This window comes from Symsagittifera roscoffensis, chromosome 2 (assembly GCF_963678635.1).
Source record: "Symsagittifera roscoffensis chromosome 2, txSymRosc1.1, whole genome shotgun sequence".
In the NCBI taxonomy this organism is placed as follows: domain Eukaryota; kingdom Metazoa; phylum Xenacoelomorpha; order Acoela; family Convolutidae; genus Symsagittifera; species Symsagittifera roscoffensis.
The window spans coordinates 2741270-2764986 of record NC_087063.1 but is presented as its reverse complement, the minus strand read 5'-3'; the positions used below and the strand labels follow the sequence as shown (position 1 = coordinate 2764986).

The 23717-nt window shown below is 41.4% G+C and overlaps 2 protein-coding genes across 2 annotated transcripts in view; one reads left to right on the top strand and one right to left on the bottom strand.

Moving 5' to 3' along the window:
• LOC134839599 (cyclin-dependent kinase 10-like) overlaps positions 1–23717 on the bottom strand; it is a 501898-nt gene that overhangs the window by 303069 nt on the left and 175112 nt on the right. The gene's annotated exons all lie outside the window — the stretch shown is intronic.
• The window catches only part of LOC134839621 (placenta-specific gene 8 protein-like), a 14976-nt gene continuing 5710 nt past the window's right edge, over positions 14452–23717 (top strand). The window contains exon 1 of the mRNA XM_063855232.1: positions 14452–14820. Within this exon, the coding sequence (XP_063711302.1) occupies positions 14500–14820 (321 nt within the window). The 5' untranslated portion in view covers positions 14452–14499. The remainder of the gene's footprint in view (positions 14821–23717) is intronic.

The window sequence follows — 23717 nt, the reverse complement described above, 5'->3', positions numbered from 1 at the left end:
TGGACAAAGCTCTCGAGTTGAAGAAAGGTGGATTTGGGGGTGGTCCGAACGTGACCTGTGCCGTCTCTAGTAACTCTGTCTCCAACGCGTTTATGTGCCTTTGGAAGACGTCATTCAACCACTCCACCCCTCTGGGCCTATCAAAATGAATCCCATCCGAAGATGCGTCGTCAGGGAAAGCAGATAGCTCCATTTGCTCGGCCACGTCCAACAGCCCAACGGGGAGGACGCTTCTTTTGTGTATCAGCCTGATTATTTCATTCAGGTTCCGCACCTTTGTGTTCATCTCCATTGCATGTTGATCCACTTTCATGTTGTAAGGGACGGTGCACACCGTAAGAATGGCAGGATCCATTTGACTTCGCAATTCCTCGAGAATGCAGCTCATCTTGTCGTGCAGCCTCATCACCTTCCTTGCTTCCCCCCTAGACACTTCATTCGTCCCGATCATCAGTTTCACCGTATATACTCTTACCATACCTAGCATCTCAAGTGTCGCCAACATCTGCGGCGTCGCGGCTCCAGCGAAGCTCAAGATTCCCGTTTGCCAATGGGACTGGATCCGGGTCAATACCCGCAGCAAGCTGTCCCCTATGATCAAGTGGACCGCTCCTTCGGGCACACGTGGCTGCGTGAAGTATTTCACCCAAGCCGCGTTATGGAAGCAGTCTCTCCTGTCCATCTGCGCCGTGCTCCAGTCCATCCGATTGTGCCTATGTTATCTACCTTCCGTATTCTTTTTATAACTCGAGATTACCACACTCCTGACAGGTTGTTCCCCCCACGTCGATGGCAGGTCCACTCTTGCTGGACTCTCGCGATTCCTTAGTTGTAGCCGCTCGTGCAATTCTTTCAGTCGTGACGAGCTACCACTCACCTGACTACTACCCGGTGTCGAACTTGGCGTATATCCAGGCAGCGCGACGTCCATCAACGGGCGTATTGCTTGTGTCTCTAGACCACGCAGGGAGGACGCTGATTCAGACGGTATCCACACCTCCAGCCCTTCGTTCATATGTTCTTGAGCAGCACGATCTAGGTTGAATCGTCCCTTCGACCTAGGAGCCTCATCCACCTCCATGCGTGACTCTGGCCTTGAGCCGGTCACCACCCGCTCTTTGGGCCTAGCTACCTTCTGCATGTCGAGCTCGCGCTGTCGTTGTTGGATCATTTCAAGCTCTGACTTCAGCTGCTCGCAATTGGCGGCATTCTCCCGCACCCTTTCTGCCTGTAGCTGTTCAGCCCTCATCATGTCCAGTTCCCTTCGCGCTTGATCCCTCTCAATTTTTGCCTGGTCTCTCTCGAGCACCGCTTGATCCCGGTCGAGGTTCGCCTTGTTTCTCTCCCGCTGAGTCCTCTCAAGCTCTCTCTTCATGATGCTGACGTCCGGATATGCCTCCCCCGTCTGCTGTGCTCGAGACATCAATGGTGTCTTGCTCGTGCTCTGGCCCGTGGATCTGGCTGATGGTCTGGCCGGTAGTGGGAATTCCCCTGCTCCATACTCAGTGTTATTACTCAAGCCAGGGTTCCTTGCCAAATCGAACCCCCTTATTGCTCCATCCACGTTCCAAGACAGCCACCTGGTTTGCTCTTGATTAGATATCCCATCGGTGGTGTAGCCACTTGAGTATAATCCAGGTCCCTCAGACGTCTGTATAATTCGTCAAGTGTGGGTTTTTTCAAAGCCGTTGGCATGGACTTCCAGAATCGATCTGCCATTTCCGTAATCTCCAAATGATCTTGAGTATCGAGTACTACCTGAGCAACTTGAGTGATACCTGAGCAACTTGAGTATTACCTGAGCAACTTGAGTATTACTTCTTGAGGTGTCGTTCAACTTGTGTTCTCTTTCTTCAATCGAATACAGTTGAGCAGTCAACTTGACTTTACCAAATCAATCTGACAATAACACTCCATTTTTAGACTAGCAGGTGGTGTTCATAACCTAAAAACCCCCTTTACTATTATAGTTAAAACCCTTTCCTTTCCGTCCTATTTAAAATAGTTCAATTGGAAATTTTCGAAAAACATGCAGATTCATTTTATGTTTTAGCACCATCAATCATTTAAAATATTAATTGTCATGCCAATCACCTCTAAAATTCTCTACCTGTTTTGTACCCCCACACCTAACTCGAGATTCTTCCCTCTTGCCCAACTCAAGACCCCCGCGTACCCGACTCAGGCGATGCTCAAGTAGTATTTCTTGTGAAGATGCACCATTATCTCAGTTTCTGCGAAGACCACATGTAGGATAGCGTACAATTCCCTCGGGCTCAATTTCCCCCTGTTCGGGTCATACACCGGCATTGAGACCTCCGTTATCCCTCTTTCAATCATGAAGTCTCGTAGTCTCGTTAGTGCCAACATCACGTGTTCAGGATCGATCGTGTTTCTGTCATTGACCCTCGTCACTAGGAAGCACAGATATTTGCCCGAGACTTGTGCTACTGATGGTGGAAGCGCGGCCATTCCTCCCAGTCCCGGTCTCTGTCTAAACAGAAACTCCACGTTCTGGTAATCTCTCTTGAAGTCTGCTTCCAGTCTTGATTTGAAACTCATGTCCGCCGTGATACAGATTGCGCTAGTCCTGTCTGACAGAATGAAGTCACTATCCGTTATCAGGATATTCTCTGAGTATTCGTTTGGTATTTCAAACTTCGTTTTGAAATTCCGTCCTATGGTAGGCTCGGCCTCTTCCCCTTCCATTTCCATCCCGCACTTTTCTCTCACTTCTCTGAGTTTCTTTATCATCAAATTTTCGGTGTGGGTAAGTCCTACCCCCACTCCCCGGACAAAAATATTTATCGACGTCCCCGTCGATGATGCTGGGTCTGAATTATCCGGCGGAATGTCGAGCGGGCTGTCTGTTGCCGTCCAGCCGAAAAGAGGATCCTCCGTTTTCATGTACTTCCCCGCTGATATGTCAACTTGCTGTATGCTCTGTCCTTCCTCGCTTTCGTCCTTGACATCGCGCATCCATTCTAATATCCTCAGGTTCGTATTTTCCCTCCTCTCTATCTCGCTCTGTTCTAAACCCGTCTCCCGCTCCGGCGTCGAGTGGTCTTCCTCTGGATAGTGTTCAATATCATTGATGATCTGCCATTCACCATCTGCCGCCAGCTCGCCCACACTTGTTAGTTCTCTGCTTAGGTCATCGGGCTTTATCTTGTCGATCAGGAAATTGTCTCCGTACCTGTTGTACCTCATACCTGTGCGTTTGCGATTGCCACTCCTTGTCCCCGCTGCTATTGACAAGTCTGGTTCTGTCCACTTCGGCACCTCACCTTGATCCGGATCGTTCCAATCCTCCTCCACAAAAGATTCCGCTTCAGAGTCCGCGTCTATTTTTTCGTTGTCATCCAAACTCAAGTTTTCATTGCCATCATTTTTTATCTCTGGTGCCTTTCTCGTTCACTTCACATGCTGGTTCCACCAGTAGGTACTCTAGTCCCTCCATGTCTTTTGGTACACACCAGTCCTCTGGGGATGGGATATGAGGCTTCAGGTTCTCATAATGTGCCGCTCGCCCAGTACTCAAGCGGTAGAACCGTCCTTGTTGATGTACTTCAGTTATCATGAATGGTCCTCTCCATTTCTTGAGTAGTTTCTTCGTCCCCTTGGGCGGTATCACATTCTGGAAAACCCACACATACTGGCCCACTTCATATGGTTTCGCCTGTAATATTTTTTCATCATATTTCTTGCGCTGTCTCATTTGTGCCTGCGCAGTGTTCCTCCTGCACAGCTCGTTAATTTTCTGCTGTCTCCTGATCGCCTCTTTCACGTAAGCTTGAGGTGACGTCCTCTTTCCTTCATACTCCGGGTAAAAGAACTTCAGGGGCATCGCTCTCTCTTCGCCTGTCAACATCATGAATGGGCTGATTCCCGTCGTTGAGTGTTGAGTACTGTTGTATGCCCCTACGACTTGAGGCAGATACTTATCCCAGTCCGTCATGTATCTAGAGCAGTATACCCTTAGCATGTTCACCAACGTTCTGTTCTGTCTCTCTACCAGTCCGTTGGTCTGAGGGTGGTAGGTAGTTGAGTGTGCTTGAGCTACGTGTGACCTGTTCATTAATTCCTTAGTCAAGTCCCCCACGAAGGCTTTGCCGTTGTCTGACTGAAAAGTCATTGGACAACCATACCTTGATATCCAATGGGTTATCAAGTGGTCACAAGTCTCCTCTGCCGAAGCTGTTTGACACGGCACCGCCTCTGCCAGCTTTGTGAAGTGATCAATTATAACCAGTATCTGGTTATACCCTGAGTCCGTCATACAGATCTTTTCATGGTCTATTTGCACCACTTCGTTAAAATCCGAGCTTTCCACCGACTTGAGTGGGAATTTCATCTTCCTAGGGTCTTTCACTTGCAAACATGCCAGGCATGCATTCACCCACCTCTCACAGGCTTTCCTCAATCCTGGCCAATCGAACCTGTGAAGTATTCTTTGTTGCACTTTGTCTATCCCCTGGTGCCCCATTTGATCATGTGATCTGAACAGCACCTCTGTTTGATATAATTGTGGTAGTATGATGAGGTTGTGCTTGTGTAATATCTTGTCTTCTTCTTTTCTCTTGCATGCTACAACCCCATCAGCCGTGTGATAGAGTAACTCTTTCCTCTCTTTGTAGAACTGGCTCAGGATCTTGTAGCTGTCTTCCTCAAGTTCCCCTTTCTCCTTAGACCCCGTTCGGATCCATTTGGAGAGATTGCTTGTCATCTTGTCATTCTTCTGGGCTCTTACCAGGTCCGACAGCCTGTATCTCGCTCTGACATGTTCCTTCAGCGCCATGATCTGCCTATTCATCTCCCCAGGGTTGTGGACGTCGTCATTCAGCTTCACGCATACTATCCTTCTCACCACCTTCATGTCGTCTTCCGGCACCAGATTTGTTCTCACATTCGAATTGCATGATAGCTCCCTGAATGGCTTCCTCGAAACTGCAATCCTTTCAAGTTCTTCACCACCTCGTATCTCCTGCATGTCCAAGTTGAAGGTTCCTGAGGACGGATCTGTTTGTAGTTCCCTGTCGTGGTGTCTAATCTTTTCTTCTGCCAATATCATGCAGAGACTATCTTGATTGTCACTGCTCGCCTCCGAATCCACATCCCACATTTCACACTCCCCGGACAAATTTTCTCCTTCAGTGTTTTCTTCTTCTGTGGACGTGGACCGCTCCCCGGACTCTTGACCTGGTCCCAGGTATTCAGCTTCTTCCTTGAATTCCACTCTCTTTCTCCTGACTCTAGTCTGCTCAAGTAATTCAGCTGGGATCTTTTCATCCAGTGACTGCACCACTTCCTTCCCATCTAGATTAGTCACCTGCCAGGTGTTTCTATCACTAGCTGTTCCGTTCTTCCGCAGTTTTGTGACCTCAGGATCCTCTCTACAGTTTTCTTGACTCACGGGCTTATCATCTGCTAGTCTCTCGAGTAACCCCTTTAAGTCCTCGTCTATTTGTGCTTCCCCCGTTTCTACTTGGTTGAGATCGTAGCCTTTTGCTTTGAGCGTCTCCCTCACGACCTTTGACTTAAGCATTATTCCTATAGGCATCCCTCGGTTCTTTCTTAAGATTGTTTTTTTCGTGGTTTCCTTTGGTAACTCGGGGTGATCTTCTATCGGTTTGCCTGATTTGTCCAACCATCTCGTGAGAGGAAGACTGTCATACGTTTCCTTGTCCATGAAGGAGAAGCCATCTTTAATTTCAGGTCTATCTGCCTCCCTCTGTTCTTGTCTCTCGTAGGACTCCGTCTTCTTGCTCAAGCTGTCAGCATTTTGATGTTTGTCTCGTGTTCTGTGCTCAATTATCATATTGTATCCGTCCAGGTGAACTATCCACCTCCCAATGTAACTTTGGTCCATTGAGTACGTTTTCAGCCAGCTTAGTGCCCGGTTGTCGACTCGCAACTTGAAAGGCTCGCTGCCTAGGTATGCCCTATATTTCTCGACAAAGGTAACCACCGCGAACATCTCTGCCTTCGGTGCTCCGTACTTCATTTCCGTGTCACTTAGGACTTTGCTCCCGTACGCTATCGGTCTCAAGACTGTCTTCCCGTTCCACTCTAGTTCTTGGTGGAGAATTCCAGATATCGCTACTACCGACGCGTCCGTATCCAGTACGTACATCCCCTTCTCTGTTGGCAACCCTAGTACTGGTGCCTCGCACAACTCTTTCTTTATTTTCTGAAATGACTCTTCTGCTGCGTTATTCCACGTGAACTTCTTGCCCTTGTGCCTCATTAACTGTCGCATCGGATAAACCTTGTCTGCGTAGCCTTTGACAAATTCCCTATAGTAGTTTGCAAAACCCAGAAAGCTCATCAATTGGTGTTCCGTTTTCGGCGATTTCCAAGTCAGAACTGCCTCTACTGCGTCTGGGTCTGGTATGATGCCGTGTTTGTCCACCATCCTCCCCAAGTATTTTATCGAGTCCATGAGTATCTCACACTTTGATGGTTTGCACTTCAGCCCGGACCTCTTCATACACGCAAATACTTCGTCAAGTCTTTCAATGTGGTCCACTAGTGTGGGTGTCGCTATTACCACGTCATCCACATAGCACATTACCAGATTGCCATACTTCTTCGTCACGCCTATCAGCGCGTGTGTCATCAACCGCTGAAACGCCGCTGTGGCATTGCAAAGTCCAAACGGCATCCGTTTCCATTGAAACAGACCCAACTCGCAGGCAAACCTTGTCTTGTCCCTGTCCTGCTTCCCGAGTGGTACCTGCCAAAAAGTCGAGCCTAAATCAAGAGTCGTAAAAAATTTTGCATCACCTAACTTCGAGAGGCTCTCATCAATCCTAGCTATGGGATAGGCATCATTCACCGTGACGGAGTTCAGGTATCGAAAGTCACAACAAAACCTCAACTGGTCGCCTTTCTTTTTGGCCATCACTACTACACACGCCCACGGTGCTTTGGATGGTTCTATCATGTCATACTCTAGTAGCGTTTCAATCTCCTTTCTACACGCATCCGATTTGTGTGGGGTCATGCGCCTCGCCCCCTCCCTGTGCGGTATTGCGTTTTCCTCAAGTTCTATTTCATGCTCAACGAAATTGCAGCACCCGATGTCTGTCTTATGTCTTGAAAAAACTTCTTCGTTCCGCTCTAGTACGTCTTTGATGGCTTCGAGCTGTTCGTCCGTGAACTTGCCCCTTAAGTGTTCAATATCCGGTAGGACCGGTTTATCACCCTGTATTTCGTCTAATGTGGGCCGTTCCGGGAAATTCGAACAGCTCGATAGTCCATCGTCCGTCTCTGACTTAAGTGACTTCACAAGACCTGATGAATACAAATTTTGTCCCTATGGTTGGGACAATCAACCACTTCATTTTGTTTATGGTTTTCAGTCATTTCATATCGAGTTTTAACAGGTAAAGCATATCCCAGTTTCCTCCCTCTCTGTATCGTGATTGGTATGTCAAAGGTATTCAACAAGACACTCACGCAGAGGCCGCTCTTCGTAATCGAGAAGGATCTTCCTAAAACAGCAGCACTTTGACTATTTGGGTTTGGGACTACACATACCTGCTTGTTGTCACTTAGTTCATTGTAATTTTTCATTCGTAAGCTTACAATCGCCGCCTCGTTCGCTTTTAGCCTCACCCTCCTACTCAAGAATACCGGTGCTTTGATTTCATATGCCATTATTAAATTTACCGGTTTGATTGCGTACCTCCTATCCGGGTTCCGTATCCTGAACATTGCGCTGTTTAGATCAATCGCTACATCAAAGTTCCTGATGAAGTCTCTGCCTAAAATAAATTGGTCAGACTCATCTAGGTTTTCTACCACAAGAAAGCTCATCCACAGGTTACGTTCCCCCAGATTGAGGGCTATTATCGGCGTTCTGCCCAACACCCGCAGGGCCCCCTTGTTTGCAGCTGACAACCGTATTCTCGAATCTATCAAGTCATCTTTGTCGAAGCCCATTCGTTCCCAAGTTTCGATTGGTATGACGCTCAAGACTGCTCCCGTATCGAGTAACCCACGTAACTGAGTCTTTTTGCCACTTATGTCTAACACATGTCCTGTCACATCTGCCTCTGTCCCGATGTGCATCGCATCTTCTTCAAGCATGGCGCAGTGTCCGATCGATCTCACTTTCAACTATTCTCTCGCCACGTAGATTTGCCCAATTAAGTCTTCATCACATGTTATCATTGTTTTGGTATAGATGTTGATTCCATCTATATTTAGCATCACTTCATGTGGACCATAAGCTTCTGTGTACCTGTTATCAACACGTACCGACTTGCTACCCCCTCTCGTGAGTAGTGCTCTCAACGCTCTAGAAGTCGTTTGTGGACTTATACAACTCAAGTAATCTGCGTACACATCAATGTGCATTATTGTTTGGTCACTTGGTTCGCTTAAGTTTCTCGTTACTTCGTGGCCGCCCACAGTGATTATTGACATTATTCTTGCCCCAATCTTTGTTATGCCAAATGGTTTTCCTGTAACCATTTTTACCGTGTTGCAATTTCCATTTTTTGTCGACCCCTCAGCAGTTTCTGGTATTGTTTGTGAGCAACTTAATGCTTCGTTCATCTTCTGTCTTTGGATTTCTTGCTTCAGTCGTTGTTCTATTTCTTTCGCTGCTAGGTCTTGTTTCACTTTGTTGATGGCCTCCGCTGCCGCCTTCTCATAATCTATTTCTTGTGTGTTCTTCGCCGTGGCCTCTACTGCACTATTACATTGTGTTACAGCTTTCACTGTTTTCGTCGGTAGCTCCGCATTTGGTCTTTCTAGGTCTTTCGTCTCAAATTCACCCTGTCTGTTACTTTGGTTCTGCACTGCTGCTAGCGCCAACTTGTGTTTTGGATGACTCTGGTTCTTGACCGCTTCCCAAAACAACGGACAGTCCATCCTGAAGTGCCCCTCTTGGTTGCAGAAGAAGCATCTTGCACCTATTTTGATGATCAAGCCACTATAGAACTCGTGTTCTTCCATCTGGCTCATATCTTCTTCATCGGGTGCATATCCCAAACTCTTCATGCCTTGTTTGTATGTCGTGCAATCCGCCACATGATGATCCGCCGACCCGCAGTTAGCACATGACCTGCGTTTGTCCATGTCATCTCTGGGCTTGTACCATGACGACCTCTGTGGCTGACTTCCCCCTTGTGTGTTCCTGTTGTCTGAGTACGAGTATTTCTTGGGTTTCATCAGCATGTACTCTCTTGACTTCTTCCTCATCTCTTCTGGAGTTGGTGCACTGTCTTTCGACAATGTGTAGTACGTTGCTAACATCGTTCTCAAGTCATCACTCTTCACCCCATCAATGAACTTTGAGGCGATACTGAAGTTCCTTCGATTGGTAGATTCTTCCGGGTCACTCCTTCTTCTCAAGCTCTCAAGATCATCTAGGAACCTGTCAATCGATTCATCGTCCCTTTGTCTCCTCTTCTCAAATCGCATCATCGCTTGATGACCCTTCATGCCTGAGCCGAATCTATTTAACAATATTTCAAAGATTTTGTCCGCTGTGTCGCGTTCTTCTTCTTTCTTCGCAACCACGCATTTCAATGCCGTGCCTTCCAGATTGCTCAGTATCGCTGTGCATGCTTGCCTCTCATCGTTCAAGTTGTCTTGTTCTAAGTGCAACCTCATGACTTCTACCCAAGTGTCAATGCACCCATCTGAATCATCTTTGAACTCCTTCGGTTTCTTGAAGGTTTTCCTGGATTTGTTGCCTCCTCTGTCACTCGAGTCGGTGTTCCTCGTGGCGAAGGCTTCTAGCGTCCTGTTCATCATTTCCCAGGTGCTTGCCCAAGTCATGGCATCCGGTCCCACGTTGTTGTGAGTCGTGGAGTCCCCTGGACCACTAGTTGTGTTCACTGTTCCATTCTTTATAATGGCCCTGGCCCCCACCGGTGCCGTAATAGCGGCCTCCCTGGTTGCTGGTAACGGTGTTGACTGTCGTTTGTTCCTTTGAGGCTCCACGAAGTCCACTCTATTACCTTGTGTCCTATCTGCAGCTGGCCTGTCTTGTTGTGTTGAATTCCTAAGAATAGCGTCTAGCTTTGTCTGTATTGCACTTGAGCTCTCAGCCTGTTCCCTACTCATCGTATCCATTCTCGTTTCCAAACTCCCTAAATGGCAATTCACTGCGTCATATCGCTGCTTCATTTCCTGCATGTCCTTTCTGATGTTCTTCTCTCGCTCTTCATCAGTGGTTTCCACTTTGTCAGACATCTTCTGAAGCTTTTCCTCCGTCGCTCTCGCTAGAAGGAAATAGTTGTCCAAGTACTCATGTTTGTTGTGTCTCATTTCTTTCTTTATCACATTTCTATCCTCTTCGCTGTGCTTCAGTTTCTCATCTATCTGATCTAGTTTCGCCATCAAGTCGCTTAACTCAAGAGTTGTCGTTCCATGGTCCGTTGTTGTCCTGTAGTTGATCGTTGGTCCCGATTTTCTCTGACTCTCGTTCTGATCGGTCTCTGTCGTTCTCGTGGATACTGTTCCGAATGTTTTGCTTTTCTCAACCTTCGTCTCCTCCACTGCTGCGTCCTTCGATCTCATTCCGACCATCATTGCTAATCTTTCAGTAAAAGACGTTCTCTTTTGAGACTCATCCTTCACTGTTTCTTGCGTGTTGCCTGTTGTGTCTTCCGCGTTGTCTATCGGTGAGAACTCAATGGGATTCGGGTTGGGTTCTTCCGCATTAGGCATTGGAGTTGACTCTGTCGTCTTCTTTCCTGCTTCATCCACACTTTGATCAGGTGTCTCTAGATCAATCTCGATGGTGGGTTCTACTCGTTCCTCTTCTATGCCCTCTTTTGCTTTGTTCTCCGTGGTACTCCTCGTGCTGACCATACTAACTGAAAAGTTCTTCTTTGTTATCTTCGGACCCATTGATGTTGTGTTACGTAGCGACGAGTTATACTTGGTCTTCGCTTCGGTAGATCTCTTCTCAGCTACCGGTACTCTGCTCCGCCTCATTATTTACAATTGTTACTATTTACAGTATTACTACCTACAAAATTCTACTCTAAAGTTAAAACCTCTTTTGAAAAAGAAAAAATTTTCTAAAAAGAAATCGACGATTTGCTGAAAACAACTTTTCTTAAGCTCTTGAAGATTTTATGTGTTAGGATAGGATAGGGAATATGATCTTACAATTGTTTACTTCAACCTGACTTAGTACTCTTTTAGTGCCCCCTTCCTATTATTCAGTGTTGTGCCAGTGCTTCTTGTTAGTATCCCCAGACTAGTGTCCCAAGACCAATGTCCCAAGACCAACGTCCCAAGACTAACGTCCCAAGACCAATGGCCCAAGACCAACGTCCCAAGACTATTGTCCCAAGGCTAATGTCCCAAGACTAACGTCCCAAGACCAATGGCCCAAGACCAACGTCCCAAGACTATTGTCCCAAGACTAATGTCCCAAGGCTAATGGCCCAAGACCAATGTCCCAAGACCACTGTCCCAAGACTAATGTCCCAAGACCACTGTCCCAAGACCACTGTCCCAAGACCAATGTCCCAAGACCAATGTCCCAAGACCAATGTCCCAAGGCCAATGTCCCAAGACTAATGTCCCAAGACCAATGTCCCAAGACCACTGTCCCAAGACCAATGTCCCAAGACCAATGTCCCAAGACCAATGTCCCAAGACTGTTTCGTACCAAGACGGCTCTGGTCCAAGACTGTTCCAAGGCTGCACTGTCCCAAGACTATCCCAAGACTGTGTTGCCCCAAGACTGTCCCCAGAGTGCAATGTCCCAAGACTTCTTCGGTACTGTCCCAAGACTTCTTCGGTACTGTCCCAAGACTCGTCACTGAGTGTCTGGATATCGGGTCTCTTCTTCTTCGTTGTAGGGACTATTGAACCACTGTACCTTTTACCACCACTTGAGCTCTTGTAAAAATTTTCCCAAAATCCCTATCTTACTGGTCAAAACCCAAATACTGATCCCCCTGTATTTGAAGCTCTTAATTCCTCGCAGGTATCTTGTGATCACCTGTTCGTGAAAATACCAACAACAAATTTTCACAAAAACATAAAAATTTAATCTGGAAAAAATTTCAAAAACAGATGGGTGAATTCTCCTGAAATTCAAGGTTGACTGATGTCAATCTTTGTCCGAAAAAATGTCTGGTACCCGATTGCCACGCGTTTTCCTGCCCCCTGCTAGCGATCTTATGGGGTATCACAAAAACTGTCTATGTCCGTTCCCCCCTACCGATCCGACCAGGGTACCTACCTTAACCTGATTCTAATTTTGGATATCCGCTTCCTGTAACCAACGCGTGTAATTATCTAATGTAACTAAGTCGACGATGCCGAGCTATTAGTTACTCTAATGTCCCCCCTTTTTACAATTTATAACCGCTAACCTCTAACCTAACCAGCCCCCCTTCTAACCTTCCCCCTTTTTAGCCCCCTCTTAAGCCGAAAAATCCCTTAAGCGCCGGGTGCTAAACCTCTCGAGAGCAAACCGTAGACCTGTTTCCAGGCCTGCTTGTGCAAAAACTTCCTCAAAACAATGGGACTCCGCGTATCCAATTTTACACTTATCTCCTATAATGTAATGTGGATTCTAACGATACCCGTTGCCCAACTTGAGAACACCCCTGTGCGTCCTCTTGTGGTGATCCTGTGCTGGTTGTCTCTGTTCTGTACTTGACAGCAGCACACTTTCCCACTTGGCTGGTCACCTCTTCCAGTCAAGTCTCCTAGTAGTCCGTTTCGATCCTTGTGAACCACTTTCCCACTCGACTGGTCACCCTTTCCAGTCAAGTCTCCCAGTGGTCCGGTTCGATCCTTGTGAACCACTTTCCCACTCGACTGGTCACCTCTTCCAGTCAAGTCTCGTAGTGGTCCGGCTAGGTTGCAATCTGTCTGAAAACCCTTAACAACGCCCCCACTCGGGCACCTTCTCAGAGTCACTGGTTTAAATTGCTAAATTGATCGAAACGATCTGTCTTATAAAACAGTATGGGCATACTATTTAATTAATATGAAGGTTTGATCCAAATGATCTGGTATCAAAGTCACTGTCTTTTCGTTTTATGGTTTTTTTTCTATACTTTTTTCTTGTTTTTGTTTCCCTAGTTCCCCCCCCCTTACTCGGTTAGCTAGGCCTCGTTCGGAGAGCATACCAGGAAGTTTTCTCAAGTTTTCTTAAAAAGCTATCACGGTACAACCGGAAGGTTTACACGTTCCCGTTGAACCGTACCACCGGTACTCTAGAATGGGCATGCAGCCCGGAGCTGTGTCAAGTGGGTTCGACTCCGTAGTCTTGATGTCGTAAAAACACCCAGAAGCGCAATAAAAACACTTTGTAACAGTCGCCTACTTCGGTCACATATGAGGCTTAAGAAAAATAGGCCCTATAACCATTGGCTCAAGAGTCAGGGACACTATCTCTTGTGTTTTTCTACCTCAAGAACGGTCGGAGCCAATTCGGTTCGCTTGCGACATGAGACTAGAACCCGTTACAGCTTAAAGGCTACTACCAAAATATCCCCCCACTCTAGAAAATAAGAACGTCCCCATACTTAGGTCTCAAAATACCCAAAATACGCGAACGCCGTTAAAAACAGGGTCGGAACAATCCGTTAAGTTACTTTTTATTGGACAGTGGAACTTTGATCCATTTCAGATGGATCAACCTAAAACTCGCCTTATCTCAACATAACAATCAAAAAACACACTCGAGAAATTTAAATTGGGAACTCACATGTCGATGTACTCGAGCACAAGGAGTAATTAAATTGGTAAGCAACTCAAGAATTAGGTAATATAACTAGATAAGTTTAATACTGGTCAGTTTTGGTAATCGAAGTAAATTCCGACTCTAGAATTTGAGTTTTTGCTTGAACTATTGGGACACTCAAGCTGTCCACCTTTCCATTGAAGGTTCACTCTAGTTCGTTCCGAATAGTCGTTCTTTCTTCTATTTATCGTCTCTCCTATTTCGGGATAAGACTGCTCTACTCGTGTCCTATTCTATATCTGGAAATTGCGAATAGCAATTTCCCGCTGTTTTTCTTGAGTAATTTCCCGCAATTGTAAATTCGGATGTTCTGATTTTTCACTTTCTGTTTTCAGTTGGTACGAGAAAACTGAGCATGACAGGCTCCATTCGAAAATTTGAAAATTGAAATTCCACTCCAAAATTACGTATTTTCGCGTCTCTCAAGGTCAAACTTCCAGACATGACCGACTGGCACATGTTGGATCGGATCAAATGTTGCTGGGGTTGGTGCGCAACCAACAATCAGTATTTCGTCGGAATTTTTCCTGTGATTGATTGTTGATTAATGTAATTGATTTTTTCTCAGTTAATTTTTGAAAGGCCCTGTTTACAGTCCCGGTTGAGTTATTTTCCCTAGCGTTGTAATGACTCATCAGTCATTTTCCGTTTCACTTGCACTTGAGATAACCAAGGGTATTGCAATCGGCTTTTAACATTTTGTTTTTTAGTTAATGCAGGGTTATTTTTCAGAGATTTATTTTTGATCAATTTATCATCAAATGGAATCAAAAATGGATGCTCCTCCTCAGTACGCGTCTGCACCACCTGGTACCTATGCCCAGACGAGTCAGCCACTAGCATATCATCAACCATATGCACACCAACCGCAGCAACAGTATGCGCCTCAACAGCAGCAGCAAGCATACGTACAACCTTCCAACGTGAACGTTGTCGTGCAACAACCTACGCCACAGAAGATTTACGTGGAGGCGCGTAATTACCCGCTTCCCAGATCTTGGAAATCGGGTCTTTTCGGATGTTTTGATGACTGTGGAAACTGTCTTCTGACTTGGTTCTGTGGTCCATGCATGCTGTGTTCCGTAAGTTGGTCAACATTATTTGTTTGTGAGAGTTAATTTTTGATAGATTAGTTTTCTAAAGCTGCAGTCTTCTGTACTTTTGACATGTTTTAGGCGGCATCGAAGACTTAATTCAATAATTTTTGCTCGGCTCTTCAGCGATCAAGTGTTGGTGATATGTTACAATAGATGGTAATTTTGAGTATAGTGTATGTATTAAATTTGAAAACTATAATGCATAATATAGTCATTTCATGTTCAATTGTGCAAGCTACTAAGATAATTTTTTGTGACTACATTACTCTGTCAAGTGAAAATGTTATTCAAAAATTCATGTTTTACACTTCTTTCGTCGAAAAATTTGGCTTTGAAATAAGTCATAAGTTTTGTTTGAAGTACAGTAAGTAACGATCCAGATCCAGCTATTTAACTTCATCCTTCCACCTGTTGTAATATATCACCCAAGTGTTCTGCTACCCACGGTGTACCTGATAGTTTTTGTCTAATAGTGTTATTCCTAGGAATTGTGACCTCCATATGCTAGGAACGAGCAAGGGTAACGAACGCACACTGATACTGCGACTTTTTTACCCACAAAGTTGTTCGCAGAATTTGCTCGTGTGAATTACTTTTTTCAATCTGCTTTGTAATTCAAACTAAGTACTCCTATGCTTGAAACCACGAAGGCAAGTGGTTTGAGTCCTGCTGCGACCTTTTTTTTGCGAACGGAAACTTTTATGAGTCGATGTCGAAGATAAACGTAGTTAAGACTCTTTACGCTTGCGATTAGCAAGAGTTATCAAACTGAAATTTAGAGTTTTCGTATTAACAACTTGTGTAACAGAATCACTTATTCTTGGTTCATAATGAATAAAGGTAACGAATATGACCAGGGCCTGTTTTTTTTCAAACGGGAAACATTCAGCTTCAAATAAAATTGTCGGCCAATTATTTGTCTGCGTATCTGTCGTCGGCTTTGTTGTCACATCTTAGTTGAAATTGTTTTTTTTTCTTCTATTGCGCGCATTTTTCAATAACGTTGCTTTTAGTGGTTAATTACCCTTGCGCTAAGCAAGGGTATCGCAACCGGGTACTAGTCTTTTTTCCCCGACCATTTAAGGCTCTGGCCAATTTCGTAGAGTTCCTGGCCAACTTAGCTAGAGTTAACGAATATGCCTGGGACGACAAAGGTCTTGGGTTCGAGTCTGACGAGGACCTGTTTTTTTTCAAACGGGAATAATTCAGTTGGCCAATTATTTGTCGGCCAAATATTGTCTGCTTATCTGTCGGCCAATTATTTGTCTGCTTATCTGTTGTCGGCTTAGTTGTCATATCTTGCAATTGTTTTTTTACGCACAGGTTTTAATGTTGTTTTGGTGTGCTTTCGCTAAAAAAAATTTAAGGTCAAATTTATTTCGGCCTATTTTTTCATCTGCTTAATGATCTAGTTTTGAGACGTTTCAAGATCAACACAATTTAAACACTCTCCTGCGCACTTTTCAAGTTGGTTGCTTGTGTACCAATCTGTTTGTTGAAATTTCATTTTCATTTTGGAAAATTTTTGTTTTGGAGAAACTCCTGATTTTCAAGATGGAGTATCAATTGAAAGACCGCGCGTATTCATCTGTGTGCCTGCATACTCGCCTAGAGTTTTTTTTTTACTTGACCCCTCTGTCCAATGCCTTCGAAAAAGTGTCGGGTAATATTTGACCCATATTTTTGATTTTTTCGTTATCGAAAACTATCTCTATCAAATATGAGTTTTTGGTTTCAATTGATAGAACTGTTTTGAAAAGCTCCCACTGCATAAGTGGCTACGACCATTTTTTTTTGCACAAAAAGTTATGGCCCATTTTGTAGATCTTACTGACTTTTCTCAAAAACTAACCTCTCAAATCCGTAGTTGAGAGTTCAATGAGAAAACAGGTAGCGGGAAGCTCCTCTGCATTAGCGGACACTAACAAAAAGTTTTACTCAAGAATATATCGCCCTCTGAAAAGTCAAAATTTTGATTTTTTGCTCGTTTGTTTTTCATAACTGATTGTCAATAGGGGGTTATCTTTGCATTTAGGAAGTAATGAAAAATCTCGTTTATAGCACTGAAAGTTAGGTCTTTTCTCAAGTTTTTGTGAAAATTTTCTAGCCTTTTTCTTTTATGCTGTAAAAGTACAAATTGTCCCCGCTGAAATCACCAAATCAATCAAATGAATCACTTTCAAACTGCTGAAAGTGCAGGGATTGGGAATTTCAATAAGTCTGTTTATTATAAACTGCCGTTCTGTGTATTAATTATTTGTTATATTGACTTAAATTGCAAACGAGGAAAGCTTCACCCAAAATTTGAACCAGGGCCTAACTTCTATTCTATAACGCATATGCGAAACCATTAATTTTATAACAAATTTTTCTTTTGTAATTCAGTTTGAGCTAGAAAATGTTTCGCATTGAAAAGAGTGACATCTAGATCATCAAGATGATAGAAATTCATATTTTTTGAAAATTTTTATACTACATGTTGATTTTTTTACATTTTGTTTTCTTCGGTTGCCTTAAATGAAGGTTTTGCCATAATTAATTTTTTTTCCAATTCCCATAAATTCAGACAAGAATAGCTGGTTGCTGCGCATATTCATAAAACACTACAAAAAATTGTCCATGGTGTGATAGAAGAACTACACAAACGCTTGGAAAATTAGCCAATTAGTCATGATAGTGAACATTTTGCTCCAGAAAATGAAGAAAGGACAAAAATATTTGTTTAAGAAAGTGTTTAAGGCCAAGAAAGGGCTAAAGGAAGATTTAAATGAAGTTCTCCATTTAGAAAAATCAAGTTTTCTGAGACTAAATGTCCAAGTTAATTGTTTTATATACCGTACATTACTCGATCGCGTTAGTCGAAATTAGATTAAATATCAAAAATTTCAAATCATTTTTTTTGACACTGGACAATTTTAATGTCATTCCAATCACGGCCGAAAGGGCTTTAATATGGTATATCACTCGACCCAATCCGATGATTATTTGTGGTACCTATTTTTGCTTGAAAAAAAAAACAAACACACTTGCATACAAAGTTACTCTTTTTCAATGGTCGGCACAAAAAGACTGCATTTGCTGCGCAAATAGCAAAGAAGATTACAACTAACCTCTCAAATCCGATGTTGAGAGTTCAATGAGAAAACAGGTAGCGGGAAGCTCCTCTGCATTAGCGGACACTAACAAAAAGTTTTACTCAAGAATATATCGCCCTCTGAAAAGTCAAAATTTTGATTTTTTGCTCGTTTGTTTTTCATAACTGATTGTCAATAGGGGGTTATCTTTGCATTTAGGAAGTAATGAAAAATCTCGTTTATAGCACTGAAAGTTAGGTCTTTTCTCAAGTTTTTGTGAAAATTTTCTAGCCTTTTTCTTTTATGCTGTAAAAGTACAAATTGTCCCCGCTGAAATCACCAAATCAATCAAATGAATCACTTTCAAACTGCTGAAAGTGCAGGGATTGGGAATTTCAATAAGTCTGTTTATTATAAACTGCCGTTCTGTGTATTAATTATTTGTTATATTGACTTAAATTGCAAACGAGGAAAGCTTCACCCAAAATTTGAACCAGGGCCTAACTTCTATTCTATAACGCATATGCGAAACCATTAATTTTATAACAAATTTTTCTTTTGTAATTCAGTTTGAGCTAGAAAATGTTTCGCATTGAAAAGAGTGACATCTAGATCATCAAGATGATAGAAATTCATATTTTTTGAAAATTTTTATACTACATGTTGATTTTTTTACATTTTGTTTTCTTCGGTTGCCTTAAATGAAGGTTTTGCCATAATTAATTTTTTTTCCAATTCCCATAAATTCAGACAAGAATAGCTGGTTGCTGCGCATATTCATAAAACACTACAAAAAATTGTCCATGGTGTGATAGAAGAACTACACAAACGCTTGGAAAATTAGCCAATTAGTCATGATAGTGAACATTTTGCTCCAGAAAATGAAGAAAGGACAAAAATATTTGTTTAAGAAAGTGTTTAAGGCCAAGAAAGGGCTAAAGGAAGATTTAAATGAAGTTCTCCATTTAGAAAAATCAAGTTTTCTGAGACTAAATGTCCAAGTTAATTGTTTTATATACCGTACATTACTCGATCGCGTTAGTCGAAATTAGATTAAATATCAAAAATTTCAAATCATTTTTTTTGACACTGGACAATTTTAATGTCATTCCAATCACGGCCGAAAGGGCTTTAATATGGTATATCACTCGACCCAATCCGATGATTATTTGTGGTACCTATTTTTGCTTGAAAAAAAAAACAAACACACTTGCATACAAAGTTACTCTTTTTCAATGGTCGGCACAAAAAGACTGCATTTGCTGCGCAAATAGCAAAGAAGATTACAACTAACCTCTCAAATCCGATGTTGAGAGTTCAATGAGAAAACAGGTAGCGGGAAGCTCCTCTGCATTAGCGGACACTAACAAAAAGTTTTACTCAAGAATATATCGCCCTCTGAAAAGTCAAAATTTTGATTTTTTGCTCGTTTGTTTTTCATAACTGATTTTCAATAGGGGGTTATCTTTGCATTTAGGAAGTAATGAAAAATCTCGTTTATAGCACTGAAAGTTAGGTCTTTTCTCAAGTTTTTGTGAAAATTTTCTAGCCTTTTTCTTTTATGCTGTAAAAGTACAAATTGTCCCCGCTGAAATCACCAAATCAATCAAATGAATCACTTTCAAACTGCTGAAAGTGCAGGGATTGGGAATTTCAATAAGTCTGTTTATTATGAACTGCCGTTCTGTGTATTAATTATTTGTTATATTGACTTAAATTGCAAACGAGGAAAGCTTCACCCAAAATTTGAACCAGGGCCTAACTTCTATTCTATAACGCATATGCGAAACCATTAATTTTATAACAAATTTTTCTTTTGTAATTCAGTTTGAGCTAGAAAATGTTTCGCATTGAAAAGAGTGACATCTAGATCATCAAGATGATAGAAATTCATATTTTTTGAAAATTTTTATACTACATGTTGATTTTTTTACATTTTGTTTTCTTCGGTTGCCTTAAATGAAGGTTTTGCCATAATTAATTTTTTTTCCAATTCCCATAAATTCAGACAAGAATAGCTGGTTGCTGCGCATATTTATAAAACACTACAAAAAATTGTCCATGGTGTGATAGAAGAACTACACAAACGCTTGGAAAATTAGCCAATTAGTCATGATAGTGAACATTTTGCTCCAGAAAATGAAGAAAGGACAAAAATATTTGTTTAAGAAAGTGTTTAAGGCCAAGAAAGGGCTAAAGGAAGATTTAAATGAAGTTCTCCATTTAGAAAAATCAAGTTTTCTGAGACTAAATGTCCAAGTTAATTGTTTTATATACCGTACATTACTCGATCGCGTTAGTCGAAATTAGATTAAATATCAAAAATTTCAAATCATTTTTTTTGACACTGGACAATTTTAATGTCATTCCAATCACGGCCGAAAGGGCTTTAATATGGTATATCACTCGACCCAATCCGATGATTATTTGTGGTACCTATTTTTGCTTGAAAAAAAAAACAAACACACTTGCATACAAAGTTACTCTTTTTCAATGGTCAGCACAAAAAGACTGCATTTGCTGCGCAAATAGCAAAGAAGATTACAACTAACCTCTCAAATCCGATGTTGAGAGTTCAATGAGAAAACAGGTAGCGGGAAGCTCCTCTGCATTAGCGGACACTAACAAAAAGTTTTACTCAAGAATATATCGCCCTCTGAAAAGTCAAAATTTTGATTTTTTGCTCGTTTGTTTTCATAACTGATTGTCAATAGGGGGTTATCTTTGCATTTAGGAAGTAATGAAAAATCTCGTTTATAGCACTGAAAGTTAGGTCTTTTCTCAAGTTTTTGTGAAAATTTTCTAGCTTTTTTCTTTTATGCTGTAAAAGTACAAATTGTCCCCGCTGAAATCACCAAATCAATCAAATGAATCACTTTCAAACTGCTGAAAGTGCAGGGATTGGGAATTTCAATAAGTCTGTTTATTATAAACTGCCGTTCTGTGTATTAATTATTTGTTATATTGACTTAAATTGCAAACGAGGAAAGCTTCACCCAAAATTTGAACCAGGGCCTAACTTCTATTCTATAACGCATATGCGAAACCATTAATTTTATAACAAATTTTTCTTTTTTGAAAAAAAAAAGATCATATCCCAATTTATTCTGTCACAAATAAAAGACACCGTATACGAATTTTTTTTGCAATATTGGAGGAAACTTTGTTTTAACAGCAGTGTAATTTCTCATCAAATATAACTGTTAACACAGCGAGCTTGCGAAGCGTAGTGTATTATTACAAACCTTTTTTCTAACCTAACTCTTAAATAAAAGTGTTCATTAAAAATGTTCACTTATTTGGTGACACTTTTTTTTAAATCACTATCTGTAACATTGGAAATTTTGTAGCATCTCTCCATTTTATTTGTGGCTAGTTTTTGTTATTGATTAAGCGTCCGTGGCTGAGTGGGTAGTGCGTGAGACTCGTAATCTGTAGGTCGCAAATCGAATCCGAGACGTAGCCCAATTCTTACTAATTAGAAGCTTATTTCATCTTTTTTATTGAATATTATAGAGCTGTTTTATGTCATTTTCTCGCTAGTGTGTGCGAAGCGAAGCTTTGGCTCTGTGTATGTAATGTTTCGAGTCAAATGTAAGAAATTTTACAAGAAGTAGAGCAAAAATTCATCAGAGGTTTCAACGACCCCAAATATATTTTGCCCTACTTCTTAAAAAAAAGCAATGTTTGAAGAGCTTAGGTTGATGTATAATTTCCAAATAAATTGAAAAAAAAATCTGTTTTCAGAGTTGTTTTCGATCAGCGTAGTTTAGACTCTTATATAGTTTGGGTTTATTTTTTTTTAGGAAAAGTCTTAAAATTTGTTCAGACGGGTGTACTTTTTCGCGGTTTGCTTATTGATCTCTTTTGAAGTCCACTACGGAACTGCAAAAGTGTAAAAGTCACAAAAAAGAGATCGGTTTTAGTTTCAAATGTGGAATTAAATTATCAGAGATTTCACAGCGCAATAAAAGTTTTACCTATTAATCTAGATTTCTCAATGTGAGTTAATTTGATCAAAAAAAATATCAATCATAGCTTGTTTTAGAAATTCAAATAGCGTTGAGACCATCTATTTTTCTCTTGCAAATTCGAAAGTTGAGAGTTTTCAAAAAACAAGTCAGTTTAATTGCGTTCATTGGCTCTTTTCCAACTGTCTGTGCCTTATGTTTTCAGATTCCCCATGTCCTTAAGACTTCGATATCAATTTGCTACCTGTGTTGTCCAATTATACTTTTCCAGTTATCTGATGAAATCATGGAATCGGCAAGCTTGTTTTTAAAGGGTGATCTATTTTTCTGCTAAAGCGGGTGCTTGAGTTCTAATATCTGTTCATCCAAAGCCGCACATTTATGTGAGTTTCTGCGTGGTGTATTTTTTTAAATTTGTTTTGAATAGCATGCGATATAAGCGTGAACTCAATTTTGATTGTATATGAAGTAAATATAAAGATCGAATAAAGCCGGGCCCTTAATCGGAAGTTCCGAGTCGGAATTCAGCAGTACTCATATTTAATTGTTTTCAGGGAAAATTTGCATCAGACCTTTTGGTTTTTTCCTACTTTTAGAGCTCTATTTTTATGTGTACGGGATTTGTTGAACGTAGCTCAGACTCTTTTATAGGTCGTGATGATTTTTCAGGAGAAAAATTTAAAAATGTTCAGTCTCGAATCTACTTTTTTGCTGTTTGACTTATGTTTTCGTAAGTTCAGTTCCTTTCCTTTGTTCAAGAGAAAGCAAATTCCACTATGCAACAGCTATTTGCTCATTGATTCAATGTTTCTTCAATTGGGAGAATATAATCAAAGTAGTGTCAACCTTAAATTGTTCCAGAAAATCAAAAAGCTATAAGGGCAACTATTTTTTCTTTGAAAATCAAAAGTTGAGGTTTTCAAAACGAGTCAGTGTTTTTCTCTGTTTACTTGGGGTCTTTGACTTTTTTTCCAACTGTCTGTTTCAATTGTGTTTGCAGCCGTGAAAAATGTCAGATGTAATTCAGTTTGAGCTAGAAAATGTTTCGCATTGAAAAGAGTGACATCTAGATCATCAAGATGATAGAAATTCATATTTTTTGAAACTTTTTATACTACATGTTGATTTTTTTACATTTTGTTTTCTTCGGTTGCCTTAAATGAAGGTTTTGCCATAATTAATTTTTTTTCCAATTCCCATAAATTCAGACAAGAATAGCTGGTTGCTGCGCATATTTATAAAACACTACAAAAAATTGTCCATGGTGTGATAGAAGAACTACACAAACGCTTGGAAAATTAGCCAATTAGTCATGATAGTGAACATTTTGCTCCAGAAAATGAAGAAAGGACAAAAATATTTGTTTAAGAAAGTGTTTAAGGCCAAGAAAGGGCTAAAGGAAGATTTAAATGAAGTTCTCCATTTAGAAAAATCAAGTTTTCTGAGACTAAATGTCCAAGTTAATTGTTTTATTTACCGTACATTACTCGATCGCGTTAGTCGAAATTAGATTAAATATCAAAAATTTCAAATCATTTTTTTTTGACACTGGACAATTTTAATGTCATTCCAATCACGGCCGAAAGGGCTTTAATATGGTAAATCACTCGACCCAATCCGATGATTATTTGTGGTACCTATTTTTGCTTGAAAAAAAAAAAACAAACACACTTGCATACAAAGTTACTCTTTTTCAATGGTCGGCACAAAAAGACTGCATTTGCTGCGCAAATAGCAAAGAAGATTACAACCACCGAAAAAAAAACAGATAAAAGATATGTTTTTATCAAGTTTTTTCAAATGTTTCAAACTGTTTTGATGAAGTTCTAAAACTGTT